The sequence below is a fragment of the Syngnathoides biaculeatus genome, chromosome 15, assembly GCF_019802595.1.
Source record: "Syngnathoides biaculeatus isolate LvHL_M chromosome 15, ASM1980259v1, whole genome shotgun sequence".
Lineage (NCBI taxonomy): Eukaryota > Metazoa > Chordata > Actinopteri > Syngnathiformes > Syngnathidae > Syngnathoides > Syngnathoides biaculeatus.
Window position 1 is genome coordinate 427,675 of NC_084654.1, and position 20,270 is coordinate 447,944.

General features: G+C 43.2%; 2 protein-coding genes across 11 annotated transcripts in view; one reads left to right on the plus strand and one right to left on the minus strand.

Moving 5' to 3' along the window:
* The window catches only part of setd3 (SET domain containing 3, actin histidine methyltransferase), a 135,294-nt gene extending 130,024 nt beyond the window's left edge, over nt 1-5,270 (minus strand). The window contains exons 1-2 of one of the 4 annotated variants that reach the window (XM_061842766.1): nt 4,930-5,270; nt 1,200-1,323 (exon numbers count right to left, since the gene is read on the minus strand). In XM_061842766.1, the coding sequence (XP_061698750.1) occupies nt 1,200-1,302 (103 nt within the window). In that variant the 5' untranslated portion in view covers nt 1,303-1,323; nt 4,930-5,270. Of the gene's footprint in view, nt 1-1,199; nt 1,324-4,929 lie in introns of those variants that run through there. The other 3 variants (XM_061842765.1, XM_061842771.1, XM_061842769.1) reach the window with 3 other exon arrangements.
* On the plus strand, nt 5,193-19,204 carry LOC133512830 (uncharacterized). Of its 7 annotated transcripts, XM_061842764.1 has the most exons (4): nt 5,510-12,094; nt 12,173-12,262; nt 12,341-13,453; nt 18,545-19,204. In XM_061842764.1, the coding sequence occupies exons 1-3, from the start codon at nt 11,354-11,356 to the stop codon at nt 13,211-13,213; spliced, it is 1,704 nt and encodes a 567-aa protein (XP_061698748.1). In that variant the 5' UTR covers nt 5,510-11,353; the 3' UTR covers nt 13,214-13,453; nt 18,545-19,204. The 7 variants fall into 7 exon arrangements, with proteins under 7 accessions (XP_061698741.1, XP_061698748.1, XP_061698743.1 ...); XM_061842757.1 differs by adding an exon at nt 5,193-5,333 and having other exon boundaries at nt 10,178-13,453; XM_061842759.1 differs by having other exon boundaries at nt 5,510-13,111; nt 13,189-13,453.
* The last annotated feature ends 1,066 nt before the right edge of the window (nt 19,205-20,270 follow it).

A 20,270-nucleotide genomic window follows, 5' to 3' on the forward strand; every position in this document is an offset into this window, starting at 1 on the left:
GGTAGTTTGTCAGTGTGAGAAGCACCACACAATCTAAATTTTTTAAAATCACTGGTCTGTGGTCTTGGTACTTTGTTGGTACATTTTTCTGGTTATGTTGGTGTGTGAGCTTACGTCCATGCTACCCTGAGTAGCCCTTCATTTCGTTAGATCTCGGAAGCTAAGCGGGTTTGGCCATGGTTAGTACTTGGACGGGAGACCGCCTGGGAATACAAGGTGCTGTAAGATTCTCTCCCTGGCTAAATGCAGAGGGGTTTCATCAGGAAGGGCATCCGGCGTAAAACTGTGCCAAACAAATATGCGTTCATCTAAGATGACACGCTGTGGCGACCCCTAATGGGACAAGCCGAAAGGAAAAGAAGATGTTGGTGTGTGGCTTAACAATAAATCTAGCTAAGAAAAGGTATGTGTGTGAGGACGGAATGATGTGTCTTTCATGTGTACGAGGCTCTTTTCTGTAACAGTAAAAAATGTGGCTCTTCATCTCTGACTGGTTGGCCACCCCCTGATCTAAAGTTTTTGTCTGTGAGTTGAATAACAGTAAGGTTATTAAATTACAATACGTTAGCACCCATTATTTTTGTCATGCTGTAGTATTGATTTGACCGAACTGATACATCTGACAAGAACAGTCATTTCCAACCTTTATGGTGCCAAGCCATATATTTTACAATTGAAAAACCTCACGGCATATCAAAAACATGTGACAAAAAGTAGATAGATGAATTACTGTATGAGCTTCCTGCCATCTAAAAGAAGATCAAACATTTGTTCAGTCTGTCTCGATGCCTCACTGGCATAAACAGATGAACAGATGCATTTTATATTATAAGGTAGATTTTTTTCGCAATTAAGTACATAAGTAAATACAGTAAAGGAACAGGTCACTTAAATGGACACATTGCTCAATCTCGTGATCACATTGTTGATTAGTTATAGTTTTTTTTTCTTTTTTTTTTTTTAAACTTGCTGGTCAGCGATCGTCCCCAAAAATCATTATTTTGTAAAGCCTGGTTTGGATATCCCTTATTCAAACGATCCAAACTTGTTTGACTTAGTCCCACTAAAAGAAAAAAAAAAGAAATCAGAATCAAGAATCATTGAGAACCAGAATCAAAACGAATAAGGTTGGTCGTTCAAATTCAAATGATGACAGATTCTAGTTAATGTCAGTGTGTGCTTGCTAAAAATGAACATACTTTGCAGAAGTTCAGTGATTAAGTTGTTCATCTCTTTGGAAGAAGCCATTGCACTAGCTCCTGGTCCAGATTTCTGAAATCTTGCTCGGCTTTTCTTTCCCATGGCGTTGGACAGACAGCAGGACTAGGGGAATAAAAGTTATTGTTAGTACATTTTACCACCACCAATCATCTGTCATGACTTAACTGATTTTGGATGCAAGATTTTGATTGCATATATACACTGAAGAAAATGAGTATTTGAGCACACTGCTATATTGCAAGATCTCCCACTTAGAAATCATGAAGGGTCTTAAATTTTCATCGTAGGTGCATGTCCACTGTGAGAGCGATAACCTAAAAAGAAAAATCCAGAAATCACAAAAATGATTTTTTTAAAGATTTATTTCTGTGATACAGCTGTAAATAAGCATTTGAACACCTGTCTATCAGCTGGAACTCTGCCCCTGAAAGACCTGTTAGTCCGCATTTAAAAGTCCACCTCCACTCCAAGATTTATCCTAAATCAGATGCCCCTGCATGAGGTTCTTAGCTGCATAAAAACGTCTGTCCACCCCATACAATCAATAAGAATCAAACTTGTAACATGGCCAAGACCAAAGCGCTGTCCAAAGACACCAGAGACATAACTGTACAACTCCACACGGCTGGAAATAGCTACGGAGAAATTGCCAAGCATCTTGGTGAAAAAAGGTCCACTGTTGGAGCAATCATGAGGAAATGGAAGAAGCTAAACATGACGGTCAATCTCAATCGGAGTGGACCCCCATGCAAGATATCACGTTGTGGGGTCTCAATGATCCTTAGAAAGTGGAGGAATCAGCCCAGGACTACGCGACAAGACTTGGTCAATAACTTGAAAAGAACTGGGACCACCATTTCCAAGGTGACTGTTGATATTACACTATGACATCCTGGTTTGAAATCATGCATAGCACAGGAGGTTCCTCTGCTGAAACCAGCACACGTCAATGCCCATCAAAAGTTTGGCAATGACCATTTGGATGATACAGAGGAGTCATGGGAGAACATTTTGCGGTCAGATGAGACCAAAATGGAACTTTTTGGTCATAATTCCACTAATCGTGTTTGGAGGAAGATGAATGATGAGTTCCATCCCAAGAACACCATTCCTACTGTGAAACATGGTGGTGGTACTATCATGCTTTGGGGGTGTTTTTCTGCACATGGGACTGGACGACTGCACTATATTCAGGAGAGGATGACCGCGAAGCATATGAAGGTTCTGGCGTGGCCTAGCCAGTCTCCAGGCCTAAACCCAATAGAAAATCTTTGGAGGGAGCTGAAACTCCGTGTTTCTCAGTGACAGCCCAGAAACCTTTGGTTTCTTTCGCCTTGTCCCTTTCGGGGTCGCCACAGTGTGTCATCTCAGATGAACGCACATATATGTTTGGCACAATTTTTACGCCGGATGCCCTTCCTGACACAACCCTTCTCAGTGGGATACGAACCCACAACCCCTGGTTTTACCAAACCAGTGCTCTAACCACTGAGTTACGGGGCCTCCAGAAACCTGTCTGATCTCGAAAAGATCTGTGTGGAGGAGTGGGCAAAAATCCATTCTGCAGTGTGTGCAAACCAGGTGAACAACTACAGGAAACGTTTTACCTCTGTAATTGCAAACAAAGCCTACTGTATCAAATATTAACATTAGTTTTCTCAGGTGTCCAAACACTTATTTGGAGCTGTATCACAGAAATAAAACAATCATAGATTGTGATTTCTGGATTTTTCTTTTTAGATTATCTCTCTTACAGTGGACATGCACCTACGATGAAAATTTCAGACTCCTCCATGATTTCTAAGTTGGAAAACTTGCAATACAGCAGGGTGTTCAAATACTTATTTTCTTCACTTTAAAGGGCTACTGTCAGGAAATGGATGATTTTTGGTATGGTATTAACGAAAACATGTCAGCCAATATGGGCAGATGTGTTTTTTCACCACAAAATCTGATTTTGACGTATACAGCTGTTTGTAACTCCCCCCATGAAAATCCTCTCGAGGGATTTGTGATCGAGAAGAAGCAAGAAGTGACGTAAAGGACAGCGGCGCCCCCAAGTGGACTCGTTTGTTTCCATGAGTTTTACCTCCGGGAAGGTAGCTCGTTGTTCCTTCGTGTTGGCCAAAATGCCAGCTCATTGCATTGCTGGACATTGCTTGAACACTCGAGAATAGATTTACCCTTCATAAGTTTGCAAGAGACCCGGTTCGTTGTGAAAAATGAATTGCACGGGTGCAGAGGACGAGAGCTTTGTGGGTTCCAAATGACAGGTAGGTGTGTATACAGCTACTTAAAAAATAATAGTTTGGGGCGGGCCACGTAATCGGTCTCTCATAACATAACAAAAGATCTGTGTATGAAATATGTCGATGTGCACGTTGGACGGCGTCGGGCTGCTGCGCGGATGGGGGCGGCTCTGAAGAACCCAGCCGAGAATGCCTCACTCAGCAGTGTGCGCACAGTAAAGCGCCCCGGCTCGACTGTGTTGCTCATCGCGTACGCGGAGTCTGTGAACAACCCCCTAAAACAGCACAGCTCGGCTCCGTCATAAGCCACACCAGCCGGCTGCGATGCACCGCGATGGGTTATCTCTGCCACGGAAGTGGATCGGACGGGGATGCAGTTTGGCCGTGATTTCATATCATCTGAATATGGCTCGAAACAATAGTGTAATATTGCCCTGAGGGCTCGAAACAATAGTGTAATATTGCCCCGGTAACTTCACTCGGTTGTGTGGTGTTCTCCTTTTCGAAAAGAACTTCCGTGTCAGAAGGGGCGCGTTTGTCTATAGTTCGGGTGTACCGCGTGTTTTCATTGGCGAACGTCTAGGTGACGTCACGGACGGAGGATGCACCCAATATGGCGACCACTTGGATATGTTGGATATGAAACTTCTGCAACTTTGCTCTCCACTCACATTTATTTTTTCGTATTGACATTGAAGTGAATAATGTTATATGTATTTTTCATTACAATTAGATATTGTACATTTTAGAATGTTTATAGGGATTACACTTGGGCTTGAAATGCTCTTCTATAAAATGGCGTTAAGTGTGTAATTGACTTGCATATCAAATTTCCGTGGCATTTTTGTTTCCCTTTTTGCCGTAAGATTTTTCAAATATCAGACATGTGCCTTGATTCAATAAAGGTTGGGAATCACTGTACTGGTAAATATTCTGCGCTCTCAGGGGCTGGACAGAAGGCAAATCTTGATTTCTTTTCACGGAGTGGAGCACCGCTGTCGCCTTTGTCGTTTAAATATTTAAAAAAAAATGTTCTTTTTCACACGTTTTTGCACCCGATCGAGAATGGTAAATGTAGCGTTGTTTTAAAACGTTTTAACACTTATCCAGGTGGAAAAATACGATATAGTGGTGTGACGAATCTGCAGACAAAACGTAAGCTGGACTAAAATTGCCCCAACGAACGCAGCTGGCTCGGAAAACTGTTTCTCTGTCAGACAGTTGAGTTCTAACACCGGCAAGGAGTACGCCATGTAAGGCAATAAAGATCCTCGTCGTAGCTTATTCATCTTTCTCACTTGGAACCCATACTCAAGCTTGAGCGAAGCGTTTTCGATCTCTAAATCGGGAGAGTGGGCGTGTATTAACGGTATTACAAGACAATACTTGGAAAACAACGTTGAACTGCGTGAGAGAACAACATGAACATTCAAAAGTCATATCTTTAACGTGAGGTTACCGTTTGCAATGTCGTTGATCCGTCTCCGGCTGCTCCTCTTTTAGATGCTTTCGGAAATTATATCTGACGTCGTACCGCAACTCTGAGTGCGTGGTGTTCAGCACATTTCAACTCCTTTTTGAATTTCCGAACGTTGCCGCTTGTAGGAACAAAGGTGCCCGAGTATATTCGTATTGTTTAGTTCTTAGAAATGAATCTTTTTATTGAACGAACAAGTGAATCAGTTAATGAAATGACTTGTTCTTTTAGTTCAGCCGCCATGAGGTAAGCGAGGCGGTTCGCAGGAGTAGAAACGGAACTGCTGAAGGATTGTCAGCGCTCACTCACTTCTGAATCTTCGGCGAATGACCAATGAGCAGTCAGTGTCATGTAGCGCCGTGCAGGCGGGGAGGGACTGACATCTGGTAAAATTTTAATGTCAATACAAAAGTGCAAAGTGTATATAATGAGAAAGATGATGCTGTAATAGATACTTATTACTTTATATAAATGGATATGACCTATCACGAAGTACAAAACATTATTTTTTTTAAATCCAACAAATATGCATAATTCTTTATTGCTTTATTTTCACAAGGGTCACAGGCGTGCTGGAGCCTATCCTTGCTGTCTTCAGGGGATTGGTAGGGTATACATTGAACTGGTAGCAAGCAAATCACAGGGCACAACATATAAACAAGCAACCATTTGTGTACAGATTTAAATAACATGCAATTAATAATAGTGATATTCATTTGGCATCTTGGAATTGTAAACAAGTGCCTTGTCTCCCCCCAAAGTAGCCAGCAGGAGGTAAGGGTGTTGACTTTTCTCCCGATACCTAGGCTTATTCATCCCTACCTTGGCCCTCCAAATGAAGGGCTAAGGAGAAGGTGTAAGACAAAGCAGAAGGCGTAACAGGTGGAATTGGTTTTGTCCTTTATGCATGTACAGAAAAGGCCTAGTGAATGACTCTGTCAGCTTCTCAGAGTGGAGTTCTCCATTACATCAAAGGCCACTCGTGAGAGGCACTCGCCTCACCAAAACATTTTATTTACATTGATTAACACATGACGGTATGGCGACGTCGCTGTAGAGTGTTGGCCTCACAGTTCTGAATACTGGTGTTAAAATCATGGCCCCGCCTGTGTGGAGTTTGGATGTTCTACCCAATCCCTGTGTGGGATTTCTCCAGGCCGGTTTCAGCCCACATCCCAACAAATTCCATTAACTGGAGACTAAATTGACCCTAAGTGTAAGTGCGTCTGTTGTTTGTCTCTTGCTTGCTCTGTGCCTTGCGTGTGGCTGGCAACCAGTTCAGAGTGTTTCCTGCCTCCTGCCCAATGAGAGCTGGGGTAGGCACCAGCTCTCCCGTGACACCGATGAGGATAAATGGGTCAGAGAATGGATGGATTAACACATCACCATTTCTCTTACTACATATATTTCCAAAGGTTCTAATAATGTACATATTTCACTGGATGTTGTGAACAACCCAGGTAATCCAGACAACAAAGAAAATAGAATTAATTAGCTCAAAAATTAAGTTGTGTGGAGTAATGTTAAATTACACAAGGAAAAAGTATTGAACAAAAGAATAACGAGTTGCAAAACAGCATGGAAAGAGAACACCTACTATAATATCTTTCAAGAGTCAAACAGCAATTGTCAGTGCAAATGAATATCAGGTAGTTCAATCCTAACTGATGGTCGACAAAAAGCTTTCAGTGCCAAGGTATTTGTGAAGACATCTCATGATGGGGAAGAGGAGAGAACTGTCTCCAGACTGTCACAAACTATCCATCCATTTTCTGACCAGCTTAACCTCACGAGGGTCATGGGAGTGCTGTAACCTATCCAATCGGGCAGGAGGCAGGGTACATCCTGAACTGGTTGCCAGTCAATCGGAGGGCACAAAAAAAAAAAAAAAATCAGCCAGTTGTTCTCACATTCACATATATGGGCAATTTTGAGTCTTTTATCAACCTACAGTAGTTCAAAATAATAGGAGTCCAATGTTAATTGATTAATCCCCATTTTCAGTATATTTTTATTCCTATATGTCAAACAAGTTACTAGTAGGTGCAGTAGATTCTCAGAATACCAACAAGACCCAGCATTCACTATATGCCCACTCTTAAGGTTGTGCAATTGGCCAAAATGTTGAAAGTGTGTATGTTCAAAAAATAGTGACGTTCAATGAACGAGATCATCAATTTTGTGAAAAACAGGAGTGAATCAGGTGGCCCCTATTTAAGGGTGATGTCACCACCTGGTGAACATGCATTTCTCCTTGAAAGCCTGAGGAAAATGGATCGATTTGCAGATGAAAAGCGTTATTTGATTCAAAGTTTGATTGGAGGGTGGAAAGGAGGTGCAAAAAAGTTTAGGCTGTTCAGCGAAAATGGTCTCTAATGCCTTCAAAACCAGAGACACATGGCAGAAAACAGAAGACATGTAAGGGTGATTAAGGATAGAGATGGAAATGTGTTGACTGGTACCAGTACTATGTTAAATAGATGGTAAGAATACTATGAGAAGTTGATGAATGAAGAACATGAGAGTGAAGGAGGAGTTGAAGCAGCAAGTGTGATGGACGAGGAAGTGGTAATTATGAGTTAAGGGGGAAGTTAGAAAAGGCACTAAAGAGGATGAGAAATGGAAAGGCAGTTGGTCCTGATGACATACCTGGGGAGGTATGAACCAATTTGGAGAGGTGGCTGTTGAGTTTTTGACCAACTTATTCAACAGAATACTAGCGAGCGGGAAGATGCCTGAAGAATGGAGGAAGAGTGTGCTAGTTCCCATTTTTAAGAACAAAACAAATTGCAGAGCTGTGGGAACTATAGAGGAATTAAGATGATGAGCCACACAATGAAGTTATGGGAAAGAGTAGTGGAGGCTAGACTCAGGACAAAAGTAATTATCTGCAAGTTACAGTATGGTTTAATGCCTAGAAAGACCACCGCATATGCATTATTTGCCTTCAGGATGCTAGTAGAAAACAATTGAGAAGGTCAGAAGGAACTACATTGTGTTTTTCTGTAGCTGACAGAGTACCAATGGGGGAGTAGCTGTGGTTGTGTATGCTAATGTCTGGTGTTGGAAAGACTATGTTAAAATAGTACAGGATATGTATGAGGGCAGCAGAACAATGGTAAGGAGGGGGAAAAGTTAGGCTTCGGAGAGAGGAGAAAGGGAGGGTGAAGGACTTCAAATACGTACTTGGGGTCAACAACCCAGAGCAATGGTGAGTGTGATAAGAAAATGAAGAGACGGGTCCAAGCAGGTTGGAACAGCTGGCAGAAAGTGTCTGGTGTGTTATGTGACAGAAGAGTCTCTGCTAGGATGAAGGGAAAAGTTTATAAAACAGTGGCGAGGCCAGCCATGTTGTACGGCTCAGAGACAATGGCTCTGAAGGGACAACAGGAACCAGACCTGAAGGTGGCAGAAATTAAGATGTTGAGGTTGTCTCAGAGTGAGGAGGTTGGATAGGATTAGAAATCAGCTCATTAGAGGCACAGACAAAGTTAGATTTTTTGGAGACAAGGTTCGAGAGAGAAGACTTCAATGGTTTGGACATGTCCAGAGGTGTGAGAATGAGTATACTGGTAGAAGGGTGCTGAGGATGGAACTGCCAGGCAAAAATGCGAGCGGAAGAGCAAAAAGTAGGTTGATGGATGTTGTGAAGGTTGATGGATGTTGTGAGGGCAGTTGGTGTTAGAGAGGTAGGTGGAGGAGATAGGCTGACATGGAAAAAGGTGACACACTGTGGCTACCCCTAACGGCACAAGACGAAAGATAAAGAAGGCAGTGTGTGTGTGTGTGGTTGTGTGTGTGTGTGTGTGTGTGTGTGTGTGTGTGTGTGTGTGTGTGTGTGTGTGTGTGAGACGTGTGTGTGTGAGACGTGTGTGTGGGGGCCGGGGGGTGACAGCTGCTTGGGTCAGTAACCCATCAAGACTGCAAAGTATGTGGAATGTTTTAGATGTCATGATATCTTTGGAATAAGTAAACTTTAAACACTTTTATGCTGTGACTTGTACTTTATTCCATCGTATTGGTTACTATCCTAATTGGTCTATGCTGTGATTTTTAAATATCTGAACAGATCTAAGTCTATAAAAAGGTTTTGTGTCCCGAAACAATTTCCATTGTATCCAGATAAAATGAGGAGGAAGTGAAACGCTGCATGCGGCCATGAGAGGGAAGGGAGGGAACACGAGATTAGAAGTGCACATGCTCAATTATTTTAAGCGTCTCCTATGCGCAAACCACTGTGCCATTACAAGGATCATATTTTTCTCCAAAGGCTACTTCCCCTTCTCAGAGTGCCACGTGAGAAAAAAGAAAGTCGAATTTCATATTTATAGATTATTACATGCCATGTCACAAATCTTAAATTGATTGAGTGGGTAACATTCATTACAGGGAAGAAAGCGCGGTTTGTGTGATCATTTTTTATCTTTATTTAATTTCTTTGTGTTCCTCTTTTGTTTCAAGTGTTAGAAATAAAATGACTTTATTTTATTGAATGCTCATCTTGATTTATTTTCATAGGAAGACATATGGTCACAAATTCGAGTCAACTGGTTAGAGCCTTGGCCTCACAACTCTGAGGACCAGGGTTGAAATCCCGGTCCCACCTGTGTAGAGTTTGCATGTTCTCCCCAATACTGTGGGAGTTTTCTCCAGGCAATCCGGTTTCCTCCCACATCCCCAAAACATGCATTCATTGGAGACTCTAAATTGCCTGTAGGTGTGATTGTGAGCGCGACTGTTGTCTGTCTCTATGTGTCCTGCGATTGGGTGGCAACCAGTCCAGGGTGTACCCCATCTCCCGCCCAATAATAGCTGGGATAGGCTTCAGTACTCCCACAACCCTTGTGAGGATAAGCGGCTCAGCAAATTGATGGATGGATAATAGTCAACCAAACAACTAATTTAATGGGAAATGAAGCCAAACTAAAAATGGAAAATCCATCTACCCATTTTAGGAAAATTATCTGAATTAATAAATGAATGTTTGTGACTGATAATGCTATTGCATTGTGTGGCATAATGTTGAGAGTCCCCTGTGTGGTGAGTACGAGTTATTTTCTTTTAGTGTGTCATTCATGATATTGTGCTTTAATTATTTGCATATTTTCCATATGGAATCATGATTAGCTCACAATAATTGATTTTAAAAAAGTAGTTTCCTGTTTACTATAATCAGAATATAAATTGTTTGCACAAATGTATGTCTGAGTCACCTGTCGATCTCTTGCAGTAATCTGGACTTTGTATCAGTCTGCTGCGGTAAAGAAGGAGCGAAGTCAAAAGGCGAAGTTCTCAACTTGAAGTTCACATATGGTCATGAGCTGAGGGTTATGAACCAAAAGAACAAGATCCCTGATGTATAGAAGATTATGTGGATCAAGTGTAAAACTCATTGTAGTGAGGCACCACACACATGATTTAATGTCAAAGTGGACGGGCCACTAAAATTACATCACACTTAATAAAGTAAGTAAGTCCCTTTTGGCTTGTCCCGCTAGGGGTCGCCACATCGTGACATCTCAGATGAACGCTCATATTTATGCTTGTATTATACTTATACTATACTTAAAGTTGTATTTTTGACTTATTTTAATGTAAAAATAAGAACATGTGCTCTTTTTAAAAAATTCTCCACCAGATCATCTATTTTTTTCACTTTCAAATTCATAAGATGTTGTGAACAAACCAATTAACCCACATAAGCAAAGAAAACAGAACAAATTAGCTTAAAAATTAAGATGTATGTAAATAATGTAAAATGACAAAAGGAAAAAGTATTGAACATTTGAAGAAAGAGAGGTGCAAAACTATCCCAGCTGTCATCGGCAGGAGGTACCCTGAACTGGTTGCCAGCCAATTGCAGCGCACACATTAAAAAAAAGAAAAATATACCAGTTGTTCTTGCATTCTCATATACAGGTGATTTTGACTCTTTAGTAAACCTGCAGTCTTCTTCTTCTTGTCATGATCCTGCCGCTCCAGCACGAGCTGTGCGGGTGTCTGTGCGGGTGCGCTGATTGGAAGGTGCACACCTGCGCCTCATTCAGCCTGATTATGCTGTGGATTTATATGACCCCGATGACAACTGGCCGGCGCCAGTTCGTATGATCTTCATGTGCCGTTCGTGTGCTCCGGTATCCCTGATTGAACCTGTGTGTACCGACCTTCGTCCGTTCTCCGACCAACCTTGTAAGCCTGACTCCTTCGTTACTTCTGCCTGCTTTGATTGTTCTCCTGTGTACCGACTCCTGCCTGTCCGCTCACCTGCTCTCTTCGCCCGACGTCCCAACTACCGCTGCTGCACCGGACTGCCTGCTCGATCCCCTACCTCTGCATATAATAAACGTTTCTCCTTGAACTACCTTGCATCTTCCGAGTCCTGCATTTGGGTCCTACTCTCGTTCCAATGGGACGTGACAGAACAAACTGGCCAACACAGGACCCAGTAGGAAAGACCCGGCGTCGCCGGGACCGACGCAAGGTAGACCGTCTGCCGGAGGACCAAGCCTGTCCGATCCGGGTAGGCTCCCTGATGTCCTCCGCTTCCGTGTCTTACGCTCCGCCAGCGAGGTATGAATACGTCCCGAACACGACCCGTCCGGCTCCTCATATTCTGGACTCTGACTTTTCGGAGTATGAGGAGGACCGTGATTTGTATGACCAGCTGCCGGAGTACGACTCTGATTATTGTGATTATGAATCTGCTCGTCCGATCTTTCAGTCTAGTCAGTTTGTTTCACCTCCCCGCGTTTCCAGCACCCGAGCGACTTCGCCCTGTAGGTCCAAGTACACCAATCTGTACGAGGGAACCCGCTTGGCCATCTACCCGGGACCTCCGCGTGGCGGCCAGAGGAGACGCCCCGGCCGGGCGCTCCCTTATGCCTCCCGCTGCGCGGCAACTAAGACACAGTCCTCCCACTCCTCGCCGGCAACGGCGAAGCCCGCAGACCCGCAGATGGTGGCGAAGCTTCCAGCCCAGAGGGAGGAGGAGCCGCCAAATCACGAGGCGTTCTACCGTGAAATCCGGGCAGAGATAGAGGGGCAGGGCGTCGAATTAGCGGCTCTCACGGCCCAGGTGCGGCAAGGATGGGCGAACCAGCCGAGCTACTCTGACGTCGCAACGGCGACAGACTCGCTGCTGATGCAGGTTCACGTGGCAGTTGGAACTGACCCGCTCCCGAGACACGTCCATGTGTCAGTTTCGACTGACTCTCCGTCTGCTCAGGTTCACGTTGCCGTGGAAACCGACCCGCCACCTTGCCAAGCGCACGCCGCAGTGGGAACGGACTCGCCACCTTGCCAAGCGCACGTAGCTGTGGGTACGGACTCGCCACCTCGCCAAGCGCACGTAGCTGTGGAAACTGACCCACCTCCTCGCCATTCCCTCGTCGAGGTTTTGGCTGTTCCGAGCAGAGTTCACGCGGCAGTCGGAACTGACCCGCTCCCGAGACACGCCCACGTGTCAGTTTCGACTGACTCTCTGCCGACTCTCGTTCACGTTGCCCTGGAAACGGATTCGCCACCGCGCCACGCCCACGTTGCTGTTTCAACGGATGCACTGCAAGCTCACGTGGCAGTGGGGACCGACCCGATGCCGCCTCACGTTGCTGTCCAGGAGGTGGCGACGTCTCCACAGCCGCTTCTCGTCCGTGCTCTGGAGTACCAATGGCGACCGTCCCGCGGACGCTCCACACTCCTGCTTTGTCGGCGACCGTCCCGTGGACGCTCCACACTCCTGCTTTGTCGGCGACCGTCCCGTGGACGCTCCACACTCCTGCTCTGTCGGCGACGAGCACGCCCATACGTTCCCGTCCAGGAGGTGGCGACGGTGACACTGACGCTGCCTTCTCACGTTGCCGTCCAGGAGGGGGCGAGGGTGTCGCCGCCTTCTCACGTTGCCGTCCAGGAGGGGGCGATGGTGTCGACGCCTTCTCACGTTGCCGTCCAGGAGGGGGCGATGGTGTCGCCGCCTTCTCACGTTGCTGTGCAGGAGGGGGCGATGGTGTCGCCGCCTTCTCACGTTGCTGTGCAGGAGGGGGCGATGGTGTCGCCGCCTTCTCACGTTGCTGTCCAGGAGGAAGCGATGGTGTCGCCGCCTTCTCACGTTGCTGTCCAGGAGGAGGTGATGGTGTCGCCGCCTTCTCACGTTGCTGTCCAGGAGGAGGCGATGGTGCCCTCCTCCGGACACCCCTTCCGCCCACCCCTGCCTGTGTTAATTATTGTCTGTTTTTTTTCGTTTAGGCGCATCTGGGAGCCGTGCCTTTGAGGGCGGGGTACTGTCATTATCCTGCCGCTCCAGCACGAGCTGTGCGGGTGTCCGCGTAGTTGCGCTGATTGGAAGGTGCACACCTGCGCCTCATTCAGCCTGATTATGCTGTGGATTTTTATGACCCCGATGACAACTGGCCGGCGCCAGTTCGTATGATCTTCATGTCCCGTTCGTGTGCTCCGGTATCCCTGATTGAACCTGTGTGTACCGACCTTCGTCCGTTCTCCGACCAACCTTGTAAGCCTGACTCCTTCGTTACTTCTGCCTGCTTTGATTGTTCTCCTGTGTACCGACTCCTGCCTGTCCGCTCACCTGCTCTCTTCGCCCGACGTCCCAACTACCGCTGCTGCACCGGACTGCCTGCTCAATCCCCTACCTCTGCATATAATAAACGTGTCTCTTCTTGAACTACCTTGCGTCTTCCAAGTTCCTGCATATGGGTCCTACTCTCGTTCCGATGGGACGTGACACTTCTTCTTCTTGTACTTTTCCTTTCGGCTTGTCCCGTTAGGGGTCGCCACAGCGTGTCATCTTTTTCCATCTGAGCCTATCTCGTGGATCTTCCTCTCTAACACCCACTGTTCTCATGTCTTCCCTCACAACATCAATCAACCTTTTCTTTGGTCTTTCTGTTAGGTTATCGCCTAATTTGCTGGAATAGTTGCACAAATAACGGACAAGAAGTTGTCTTTCTTCTGATCAGGAGGACGTGAGAGACAGGCCAGTTACAGTCTCCAAACACGTTCTGAACCAGCCGCTCGCGTACTCTTTTTTTTTTTTTTTTTTTTTTTTTTTTTTTTTTTTTTTTTTTTTTTTTAATTAGAAAACACACAAGGTCAAAAGGAGGGGTGAGCAGATGAAATAGACAAAGGTACAGATTTGGTGATGATGTGGCACATTCTTTGGTTATGGAGTTGTCCTTGGCCACTTGTAGGAAGATACTGTGCATCTTCTACTTTTAAAGCTGTTGGCATGTTTGGTTGGAAAGAGAGTTCTATCCATTTTGAAAACACATCTGTAATGACCAAACCCTTTTTTTTTTTCACTTTTAATTCAATAGACTCATGGATAGTTTTTAAACAGATATTGTGGTGTAAGGAACCATCCTCTACATTGGGTCAAATCACCTTGTGGATTATGTCTTGCACATGTCAAACATGTCCGACAAAAAATGGTTTTTTTTTTAATAAAAATTGAAGCCATAGATTTTATAATGTTGACCGCCTATTTATAGGATAGGTTTGTTGTTTGGTCACACATAGATGTCTTTTTACAATGTTGCCCATATCTTCTTAATGTGTCTTTTATCCAAATTTTGTCATTTATCTTTTTTTTTCAATGCAGCTTCCTTTAGTATTCTATCAGCAAATGTATTTCATATATTTAATATCATATCTTTGTTTGATGTATGTGTGAGGCATTTGCATACAGTAACAATTTTTTGGCATTTGCATTGCAATAATTAAATCAACTAACAATTTCGCATGTGTTACTTTGGCTGTGGATGAATTCATCCCCCTATTTTTTTTCTTCCCATGCTGCGCAAAAACATACACTGTCTATAACATGCATTTTCATAGATGAGCCATCTACAAATAGCACTTTCTAAAAGCTGATCTCTCAGGCCACTTCTACTTTTGGCTCAGATATCTGCTAACTTTTGACAATCATGTTTTGTACCATCTTCGAGACTTTCTCATGACGTGGTAAAAATTGTTGCTGGTTTTAACGTCGCTTTTTTGTCTCCGTACGCATTGCAGTGACTGCATGTGGTACTCTTTAGAATCAGAGGATGGAACAAAACTATGGTTGGTTATAGTTGTTTCTACAGCAATAGATGTCACTATAACTGCTCTTACATACTGGGGTAATGCACATGCTACGCTGAGTCTCTATGTTGCACTAAAACTGAGGTCATAAAATGACCTTTACAATCTAATATCTACATGAAGGATTTGCTATAATCTGACACTAGTTCCTTCTTTATCTCAGAAAGCTTTTTCTGAATCTTCTGTCCATTTTAATAATGATGTCATTTTGAGGTCTTCCTCATACATTATTTGGATAAAGACACAGTTATTGCTGCATAGTTTGTTTTTGGTTTTGGTACATTAAGTCCAACTTTTTTTCTATCATCTAAAATTGTTCTTGCTGCGCTAAAAGGTTGTGTCCTAAGCTCTTATCTTGTTGTTAACTTGTTCTTGCTAACCTTGTGTCCCTCCTGTGCTAAATGTTTTAACAATGCTATTGTATCCCTTAGCAAGTTTCCTTGTAGAGTGATGCAAGCAAAACACCATCTACATGAAGTAGAATTTGATTCCCACTTGATAGTTAAAATTTGGACATATTAGCTGTCATAATTTGTGAATAAATTGTTGGCCTTTCACGGTATTCTTGAGGTAACCTGGTAAATATGTATTTTTGCCTTCAAATGCAAATGCAACTCAATCCATTACTGTAAAAACTTTTGTATCTCGTCTTAATTCAGCAATGTGTATGTTTGTCTGGGACACTAGGTGCTCGCTGTGTTAACAGGAGCATTTACTGCTTGGAGATCTTGAACCGTTCTCCAACCTCCTGATGGTGGTACTTTTTTTTTTTTTCTGAAAAAAAAAAAAGGTGTGTTGCAGGGAGATTCTGGACATTCAATTATTATCCTTGCACTAACTAATGACTCAATAACTGGCTTTATGCCATCTAATACATCTGGTTTTAATGGATATTGTTTCATAAATAGCCTATATTCTGTTTTAGGTCTAATTTGTACAGGTTGCGCTCCCCTAATGAGTCCCACATCTGATAGTCCTATTGACCATATGCATTCTGAGACTTCTTTTAAAAATGTTTTTCCTCTTCCTCTGTTAAGAGGTAAGAGTTGATACCGCGTCACTTTTGATGAAGGTGACGGCCTGCACTCACCTGTACTTTTCAAATTTCCCTCGTCTACTTTCCAATTAGCTGGTGTTTGGTCTCTTTTGACGAAACCTGGCAAAACCACTCTGAGTGTGTCATATGGTTTAAACAGTGACACATGTGGCAACATTAAGCGTCTGTCTTCCAAGGCCTGTGGGAGTCTGAACCTTGTGGATTATCTGTTATCAACTGTTTATTTATTTTTATCTTCTTTTTTCTGGAGTGTATTTGTTGAGTTTGTTTTCGTAATTAAAATCTACGCCTGGAGTTTCTTTTTTTTTGTACCACATTGTTACTAAGAAAGTCTTCATTTTTCTTAACCTGTTGTTCTGTTAGGAAATGTTCTGCTTGCTGTAGCAGTGTCTTTCCCATACAAGTTGTAGCTTGTCTGTTTCTGTTTATCTTTCAGAATGTTCTCCACATGGAGGGCATGATTAAGATATTCCTCCTATGTGTCAGTAATCAGGTCAATGTAATGTTTGTTAACTCAGCTGTAATTTGTGGCTTTTAAACTTGCATGGAGAGCATGTCCTATGGCCGATTCTCCATCTTCGTGCAGGCCACTGTAAATCACTGTCACTCTGTATTCCTCAAAAGGCTCATCTTTTGTTTTTCTCCTCCTGTTTGAGTGTAATTTGCACTATGTGTAAAATGCTGGGTTGCTCTCTGAATTTTCAAATTTTCCACATCTTCTACAAATTGATGCATGTCGGCGTTGTGTGAAGTTTTATCTTCCACAGCCTTTTTTAACATCAACCATAGTCCAAGTCCTCTACAGTAATACCATTTTGTGTGTCAGGGTTGATTATTTGGATCTTTGGTTACAAGTCGCCTAACTTGGTGATAAGTTGGTCATTTGTGCAGCAGTCTGCGCGGGAGCGAGTAGTCCTCCTAGTCTTTACGACGATTTCAAGTCAGTTCCTTCTGATCAAGTCATTCTGTGTGGTGGTGTAAGTCAGGGTAGAGGGGTGTGGTAGCTTTTCTCTATTCATTCTTGTTTTCCTTTTTCTGCCTCCTTCCTCTCTTGTAACCACCATTAGGAATCGTCATACCTAGCTTAGGTCTTTTTAGTAAGGTCACCTTTATTTCCACAACCTATGTCACTTTTCAACTGAAATATTTTTAGTGAATGAAGATGGCCAGCGGAATTGCATTTTATCAATTCATGTAAATATTTTATCTTATCTGGGTTTTGTGCTTTGACAAATTTCCAATCCTTGCAAATTAAGTTGTCCCTTTCATTTTGTCTACTAATATTTTTCCACATTTTGCAAATTTGGAGCCAACACACTACACCTTGTGTGTACTACAGTTGGTGTTTTTGTATTAGACAGGGTGACTGTTAAATACTCTTGCTTGGTATTCCTCAGGCTTCTACCCAGAAGGGCAGCGGAATCTTGCCTTTGCATCCAAACAAGTCATCACTTCCTATCATGTCTCTTAAACACTTGTTTTCTCAATCACACACAGTTTATACTGCAGTTTTATTAGATGTTATTTTATACAGACTGTATTTTATTTTCCACGGAATTTAAGGACATACACGAGTCCGGCCTCGTTACACAGAATTGAACTGTAACCTATACAGATGAGTCCGCCCTCGTTACGGTCAACGGAATTTAAGTCCACACGAGTCTGCCCTCGTTTACCTTTGTACAGACGAGTCCGCCCTCGTGACACGGAATTTAACTGTAGCATATACAGACGAGTCCGCCCTCGTAATGCGGAATTTAACTGTACTTCCTACACGTTACCTTTGTGTAGACTGCGACACACCTTCGCGCAGATTTCCCGTCGACAATCACTCCTTTTATACCCAGTAAGAAAATTGGTCTTACGAAGACATCTTCTTGTCAGTTGGATTTCCGTCAACCCTCAGATCCCAGTTAGAGAGTTTGAGGACCAGTCCCTTAACGGGTCTGTGTTGCCGTGGCCACGGTCTTCCTGGAGGTCGACTCTGAAGCTGGGCTCCTCAGGTATCTTGAAACCGGCTCGAAGGACCAAGAAAATGTTAGGTTTATTACCTAACTTACTGGAATAGTTGCACAAATAACGGACAAAACGTCGTCTTTCTTGTGATTAGGAGTACGTGAGAGACAGGCCAGTTACAGTCTCCAAACACGTTCTGAACCAGCCTCTCACGTACTCTTTTTCTATTAGAAAACACACAAGGTCAAAAGTAGGGGTGAGCAGATGAAATGAACAAAGGTACAGTTTTGGTGATGATGTGGCACGTTCTTTGGTTATGATGGCGTTGTCCTTGGCCACTTGTAGGAAAACACTGTTACATATATGTGTAGGAGCTCGTCTTGTGAACAAGACTCTTCAAAGCCAGGATGATACGTTGGCTTTGTTGCAAGTCTATAATAAATATATTAACGATAACTCTAACACTTTCTCTCCCTCATTTGCCAGGCAGCTCCATGCTCAGCACCCTTCTATCAATATACTCACTCTCTTGCCTCTGGACATGTCCAAACCATCGAAGTCTGCACAAACCTACATTAATGTTTGTCAAGTCAACTAACAGCAAGAGCACCTGTCCCCCTTCAGACCTGCAGGGGGCAGAGAAACCTCAATCACACAACTTTTCAAACTTCCTGTCAGAGGCTAGGGGCGGCCATATTGCTCCCAGACGGCATGTGAGCTTGTGTGGAACAAAGAAAGCCTACCAGCAAAAGGAATAAATCACAAACAAAACTGAAGCAACCAAAAAACCCAAAGGCACCCCTCAGTGTCCGGTCAGACGCAACTGGTCGGGAAAGGACTTGGATGCTGATTGGCTAATTTGTTTCATTTCAGCTACAAGCTATGTTCTTTGTGTTTGTCTAACTTCTGAATTAATCGAAAGTCTTCATGGAGACAAAGTGGATGCTCTTGTTTGGTTTATTCAATCACTTATGGTGCTTATTTACTTTTAAATACTTACATGTATGACATTAATTTACTTAAAATGTGATTAGTAAGGTTAAAGTAATGCTTTGATAACCTATTTATTTTAACTAAAAATAATGCAACGTGTTCAATGTGCTTCTTTGTCCAAGGTTTTCAACCTAATCAACCTGTAATCACACTCCAACCCCCTTAACCATCAATAAAGTGAGTTGTTCATGTGTTTGAAGACCAAGGCCTTTTTCAAGTTGGGGCAAAGAACTGAGGGAGTTAAAGACAACTTGACAGTGTTCAAAAATAATCACAGTCCATTGAGACTAACTAGATTAATCCACATTTTCAGTATATTTTTTGTTGCTTCGTGTCAAGCAAGTTCCTTAATTTCAGAAAAAACTCTGGCATTGGTTGACATGATGATTAGGAGAAAGGTTGATATATTGTGCATCCAAGAGAGCAGGTGGAAAGGTAGTAAGGATTGAAGTTTAGTAGCAGGGTTTAAATTATTTTACCATGGAGGAGATGGGAAGAGAAATGGAGTAGGGGTTATTTTAAGGGAAGAGCTGGCAAAGAATGTCTTGGAGGTGAAAAGAACATCAGATTGAGTGATGAGGCTGAAATTTGAAATTGAAGGAGTTGTGTATAATGTGATTAGTAGCTCTGCCCCACAGGTAGGATGTGACCTAGCGTTGAAAGAGAAATTTTTGAAGGAAGTTTAGACTTGATGAAGTAATTCTGAGCATCCCAGACAGAGAGAGACTTGTGATTGGTGCAGAATGAAATTGATATTTTGGTGAAGGAAACAGGGGCGATGAAGAAGTGATGGGGAAGTACAGCATCCAGAATCAGCTAAATTGGCCAAGTGTGTAAAAACACACAAGGAATTTTTCTCCAGCAGTTGGTGCTGCCCTGGTACGACATTCAGAACAAATAACAACAAAGTAAGAAGAACAAACAACAAAGTAACAAAATCAAAGAGACATTTATGTTGATAGGAACTATTCTTTATAAGAGTTGGATGTGCCAGAAGTAAAGTCTTCATTTAGAACAGGGAAGAGATAAGAGTGTGTCAACGTCCCACATTGTGTTAAGCTTGTACAGCGTGCCTTTACCCGTTCGCGGCTCCCGTTATCGACCAGTTCAATGACAATTGTTTAAAGGGAGCAGTTTAAAGTGACGAATCATGCGATAGTCTACAAAATATATTACTAATACCGATTGGACCAGTAGGATATGAATGGCACAAAGCAGA

Coding starts and splice junctions, on each gene's coding strand:
- LOC133512830 (XM_061842757.1), top strand. CDS start 11,354: ATGGGACGTGACAGAACAAACTGGCCAACACAGGACCCAGTAGGAAAG.